The 6541-nt window shown below is 39.4% G+C and overlaps 1 protein-coding gene across 2 annotated transcripts in view; it reads left to right on the top strand.

Annotated features, from left to right (window-relative positions):
* The window catches only part of LOC101861699 (sodium/calcium exchanger 2), a 48199-nt gene that overhangs the window by 29189 nt on the left and 12469 nt on the right, over positions 1-6541 (top strand). For both annotated transcript variants that reach the window (XM_035970113.1, XM_013083212.2), the window contains exons 2-3: positions 1646-2258; positions 3737-4189. In XM_035970113.1, coding sequence (XP_035826006.1) covers positions 1983-2258; positions 3737-4189 — 729 coding nt within the window. In that variant the 5' untranslated portion in view covers positions 1646-1982. The remainder of the gene's footprint in view (positions 1-1645; positions 2259-3736; positions 4190-6541) is intronic.

The following is a 6541-nucleotide window of genomic DNA, read 5'->3' as shown; positions in this document are numbered from 1 at the left end:
GGGGGAGAGAGAGAGATTATAAATGTCGAATGTTAATTGACTACATTTAATTGCAAATGTGGGGCGAAAACGGGAAACGGGTAAAAATTGTGTCTGACGAAAGTGGGACGAAAACGGGTACTGAAACGAAGACTTGGGGCAAAAATGGGTGCACTGCTCAACGAACATACACATAGTGATTAATATTCTAGAATATCTATTGACAATGTGACAAAGTCTGACTGTTAAATCAATGGTCAGCAGTAGGCCTAGTTATTAAACTAACGTTTAAATGTGTATCCTACATGAAATATTTAAGTCCTACGAAAACTTTGACGTATATTTAAAGATATCAATGTTAACTGTAAAAAGTAATAAAAAATAAAAACCAATCAGAAACTAATCAAAGTGGACGAATCACTTAAAAAATGTAAACTCGCCTAGCTTTTTCCGGACCAATATTTTCAATACAACTTATCCCAGTTTCCATGCCAGGTCTTTTATGTTTCTGAAACTGTAAACCCAGACAGCTTCAAGAGGCTATACTGGTTGGTGAATGCCATAGGAAGAAAGGCACAGAGGACTAAGTTAAGAATGTTTTGTAAAAGATCGACCGGTTAATAAATTGCTGTCTGAAAACGAGGGCGCTTTTACAATTTAAAGTTTAAAGGGATTTAATACTGATATCTATTTGAATATCATGAAATCCTGGAACTTCCTCGGTTGGATTATTTTATATTGTGAATTCAGTCCTCCTTCGCAGCTCTAGTGTTAATTTCTTGAACAAATGTCTAGCTAGAGTTCACAGAAAGTGGCATCGTTATTAAAGAAGACTCTTGTATAGCATGAGTCTTTGGGTTAGGTTATCGCACTAAAAGTAACTTTGAACCATATAGATATTTGTAATAAGCCTTTTGTATAGCATAAAACTATATTTCTCCTTAGAATGGATTGATAATGCATGTCGGAAAATAGGAATGGGTGCCGGAAGTGTATTAAAAAACTTTCTACACGTTAACTGAAGCTGCAAATTCATTAATGGTAGCGAGAGACTCCAGATTATATTGCTCAATTACACAAGTAAACTTATTGATCTGCATCATTTCTGCTTCCTTCATCTCCATCTTTCTTCCTTTCCTCTTTTTCTATTCTTTAACCGGAAGACAATACTTCTTCCAAATGATCTGTCTGTGTACAGTATTAGTACGACATTTAACAAATCCATGCACAGACTTTATTGGTGGGGTTAATCTAAACCTGTATACAAAGGCACCATATAAAAGGCGGCTGTGTGTTTGATGAAAGGGGTGGGGGCGACTCGAGGACATTATGACAAAATTTAAAAATATGGTATGCAATATGCAGCAGGTCATATCAATTTACCTCAAGCCATGCCACGCTGCTGACACTATCTATCTATCTATCTATCTATCTATCTATCTATCTATCTATCTATATATCTATCTATCTATCTATCTATCTATCTATCTATCTATTTGTCTGTCTGTCTGTCTGTCTGTCTGTCTGTCTGTCTGTCTGTCTGTCTGTCTGTCTGTCTGTCTGTCCCATTTTGTGACTGGCAGTTTCATCCTGCTCGTCAGCTCATCATCCTCTTAAGCCTCATTATTGCTATCGGATTCTGAACTAAAGTTTTTCTTTTCCGTAGCACACAGATGACCTAGATGTTCGTCAATGACGTCACAACTAAAGTCTGGTAGGAGGCGAATATTTCCGAGGACGGCAATCCGCAAAGCGTCTAACTTTTCTGCAGTGTCGGAGCAAAGAAAAGATGACCCTAACTTTTTGTATGAATTGTACTGATGAGGACAACTTTGCCGATTGGAAGCAACCGAGTGTCGTCTTAGCAACGCTAGTTACGTGACGTTCAACGTGGACCCTGGTGAAGACGGTACTGTGTATAGAAAAGCACCCTTACGCCACGTTGCTTTCTTGAAACCACGCCAAGGCCATAAGAAGAAAGGCAAAGCGCATCACCTCTCATCATGGCGTACACCCACTTCACATATTATACGAACGGGTTCGTGGCAGAGTACGTGGATGCAGGGGAGGAACGTTGCAGCTCTTGGCTCCTTGTGCCCGCAGAGAACCTCTGGCCGGACTGGCTGCGGGGTATACTCTACTGTATTGCTCTCTTCTACTTATTCGTCGGTATCGCCATTGCCTCCGACATTTTCATGTGTAGTATAGAAGTAATAACTGCAAAACAACGGAAAATAAGTAAGTGGGACCCGGAAAAGAACGAGATGGTGGAAAAAGAGGTAAGGATTGTCTTTGCCTGTTGCTGTTGATTAGTTACTGAGATTCTGCAAAGGCCGATTGAAGGGGGTGGAGGATGAGGATGATGTATATTGGCGCTATATAACAGTTAGGGGACTCACCTGGCTATCCTCTGTAGAAAACCACGGGATGTTTTCTTTTAAGTTCATTTGTTTTACTATTTTCTATATACGGGTAAATGGGTGGTACAACTCGGACACCGCTTCTTGAGCATCTGAACGATAGCGAATAGGCTAGAACTAAATAAAAGTAAAAGTTAAAAAAAGAAAAACCCTTTCCGGACGTGCACTATTATGACCCCTTTGGGAATAACTTTTCAAAGTTATCGTGCTGATCACTTTGTTTGAGCCCTCTCACCCGATTTAAAAGGAAGTCCTAGTCCGAGACTATTTTGTGCTCGGCGTTCCATCGAACTAGTAATTTGTTCAAAGTTTTTCTCACCATAGACAGACGACAATAAAGATACTTGTCTGTCTCAGGTTAGACGTGAATCTGAATAAAGGGGTAATCGTTTTGTGCTCTTTACATTTTATATTTATTTTCTGTATTTCGTTTTACATTTCTTAACACGAAACAGCCCTCACAGTAATATGTTTCTTTTAATATTGCAACACGGTCTCTGTCATCATCATGATCTTCATCATCATCATCATCATCATCATCATCATCATCATCATCATCATCATCATCAACAACAACAACAACAACAACAATAACAACAACAACAATTGCAATTTCTATAATAATAACAACAACAACAACTACAGCTACAGCGACAGCTACAACAACAGCTGCAAAATCAACAGCAACAACAACAACAACAACAACAGCAGCAACAACAACAACAACAACAACGACAACAACAACAACAACAACAACAACAACAACAGCAACACTTTTCACAAAAATCCCCACAACTGTTTCAAGCAATATTTTTTCTTTTGTCCATAGCTATTTTTACTCTTGCAGTTGGCTATCAGCCTGGTCATTTCGAAAATCGATAATTGTGACACTTTTCGTGTTGGAAATGTGTTTATCGGTTGTTTCAGGGTCTAGTTTTTTGGAGACAATTTCACCATCATCATCTTTGCCTTTCTCAACCTGCACCAAAGAATAACGCAGGAGCAAAAACGTTCCACTTTTCCCTCTCTTTGGCTAACTTAAAAAAAATAAAAAATTCCAAGTCTTCCCACTTTTTGTACATTATTCTCTGTGATTCTTCTTCAAGTTCCACGTTGCCTTCCACCTTTATCTCTTAACTTGTAGATTCCAAAAAAAATCTTTCTTTGTCTGAAATAACCTATTAAGTTCTATTTTCTGTTGTATTGCCGGAGAAATTCAACACACATTTCATACCGAAAAACACACAAATATTCATTAATCATCTAAAGACTGACAGTAAACAATTGAGTAGAAACTTCCTGTTTTCAAGCTTGAACCATAATGCTTCCGCCCTCAGGTTCTCATCTGGAATGAGACCGTGGCCAATCTGACACTCATGGCTCTTGGCTCGTCTGCCCCGGAAATCCTGTTGGCCGTCATCGAGTCCGGCAGTAACCTCACGTCAACAGAGCCCGAGGACTCTCTAGGCGTGTTTACCATCATCGGAAGCGCGGCTTTCAACCTGCTCATCATTACAGCCGTGTGTATCGTCAGCGTACCGGCTCCTCAGTCCAAATCTATCAAGGAGTTCGGTGTGTTCATCGTTACGGGTGTCTGGTCTATCTGGGCCTACATCTGGATGTTGATGGTTGTCAAGTACATCACACCGGGAGTCATAGACCCGTGGGAAGCGTGGGTCACATTGTTGTTTCTGCCGGTGTTGGTTATTATGGCATACCTACAAGATCTCGGGTGGTGCTGCTCTCGGAAAAAAGTTGGTGAATCCGCAGATGGAGAAGATCCAACAGCGGTAAGGGCTTACTCTTTTCTCAGTGTGAACCTTATTTCTTCTGTGTATTTTTCAGCTACACATTCTCTCTGTCTTTCTACCCCTCCCCTTTTTTTTTCTTTGTTTAAGTCTCAATCGTTTTAAACTCTCAACATCAGTGGTTCAATCTATATCTACCTATTACAAGGTATATCTTCAATCTGAAGTAGATAATGGTGGTTTCTATTATTCTGATATTATGTTGTCAATTTTCTTTTATATTCCATCCTCTCTATCCGTTTATCACATACAAACGTCTCCCTTTAAACTCCCCCCCCCTCTTTCTTTCTCACCCTATCACTCAGCCACTCACAACGTATGTACTTGGAACATTTGTATGACAACGGACAACTGATAACGTAGGAATTCTATTGTATATTATGTAGGTTAGTCTGGACTCAGACGGTCTATTTCTTAAATATTTATAACGTTTTAGAAAAAAAAATTGGAATGTTCCATTGTGAGTACTTTTGATTTGTCCGACAAAAAGGTTAAACAGAATGCACTGATTTGCGTGCAGACAGAAAGATTGGCAAAAGAAGCCTTGAAAGAATTTTAACTTTGCGCTTTATTTTATTGTTCAATCAAGTCCCTTGAAAACTACACTGTAAGAGGCCAACTTCTAGATAACATCCGTGCCATTTATGAGAACAGCATAAGTACAGTAGAACGTCAGAGGGACTCACAGAATGGTTCGAGATAACATCCGGAGTAAGACAAGGTTGTGTCCTATCACCACTACTATTTATCATATATATATATATATATATATATATATAGAATTACAAAAGAGGCCAACACAGAACCAGACGCCCTAATGAATTACTCTTCGCTGATTACCAAAGCCTGGCACACAAAGATGAACATAGTCTCCAAAACCTGACCACCAGATTAGACGAAGAATGTAACAACTACGACATGAAGATCAACATCAACAAAACAGAGACGATGAAAGAAAGCAAAAAGCCAGAACCACTCAGGATACACATCAACAACAACAGTCTCAGACAGGTCCAAGAATTTAAGTACCTCGGAAGTATATTCACAGAGGATGGGCGACTGAACAGAGAAATTAAAACACGAGTACAAAAGGCCAGTAATGTTAGTTACCAGCTTACTCCACTACTGATACATCCTAACATCCCCATGACAACAAAACTCAAAATGATCAACACTCACTTATCAATGCCAAACATGGACCACGAACAAGACATTAGAGCAAAGAATTACAACATGTGAAATACGATGGCTTAGAAAAGAAGTAAACAAGACCAGGTGAGACAAAATTAGATCTCAATAATCCGAGAAATGGTGGGCACAAAAGACAAATGATGTCATGCATCACATCCAACACCAAAGAATAAAATGATAAGAACATCTACGACTACCAACACATCGTCCAACACAACGTGCCTGCATCCAAAAATTCGGTGGCAACAAGGCTAGAGGGCGACCAAGAAAGACATGGACAGATGGAGTCGGGGAAACATTAACCACTCACGGCATCCCCCAACCCAAACTCTCCGGCTGGCGACAGAGAAATGTCTCTTTCTTCCCGCGACACCAAAAAGGGTATACGCGGCGGATAAAAGTAAAGTAGGTAATCAAGTCCCTCGCCACTAAGTTCGAATGTCATCTCGATTCTGACGCTTACATTCATTTTGGCTTTTAAATTTTCCGTCAATGTGTCATACTCTGGTCATCATCAGGGATTATGTCACTCAGTCATAATGGTTTGTCATAAGTGTCTCAATGCAACATACTTACATCTCTTCTGAGAAGAATCACTGTGATCTTTACTTTCACATGAGACACATAACAGACATCGTTCTTGTTCTCACTGTCTACAGCGTACTTTTTATTACCATAATCTGATCAAGGAGATGTCGAGATCCGTTGCTTTAAATATGTTTGAAAAGTAGAACATAATATGTGTGTGTAGCAAAATTACGAAAAGCCAATATCCCTGTGGCAAATATACACGACGAACTTAACCGCAAAATTATCTAAAAAATGAATTAAAAAAACAAAACAACGAATGTCAAGGACAATGGCGTAAACTAATAACTATAATATATCAGCAAAAACACAGACGAAACTGCAGTATGCCATGACTACAATGATTATGGAATTGGAGTAGACGAAGCTAACCTAAAACTTTTCGTCAAAAGACTCGTCTGTCAGATACGTTTTCAAATATATCTCTTCTCTCTCTGTCTCTCTCTGTCTCTCTCTGTCTCTGTCTGTCTGTCTCTCTGTCTGTCTGTCTGTCTGTCTGTCTGTCTGTCTGTCTGTCTGTCTGTCTGTCTGTCTATCTATCTATCTATCTATCTA

This window comes from Aplysia californica, unplaced genomic scaffold (assembly GCF_000002075.1).
Source record: "Aplysia californica isolate F4 #8 unplaced genomic scaffold, AplCal3.0 scaffold00010, whole genome shotgun sequence".
Lineage (NCBI taxonomy): Eukaryota > Metazoa > Mollusca > Gastropoda > Aplysiida > Aplysiidae > Aplysia > Aplysia californica.
This window is presented reverse-complemented; position numbering and strand designations above follow the sequence as displayed.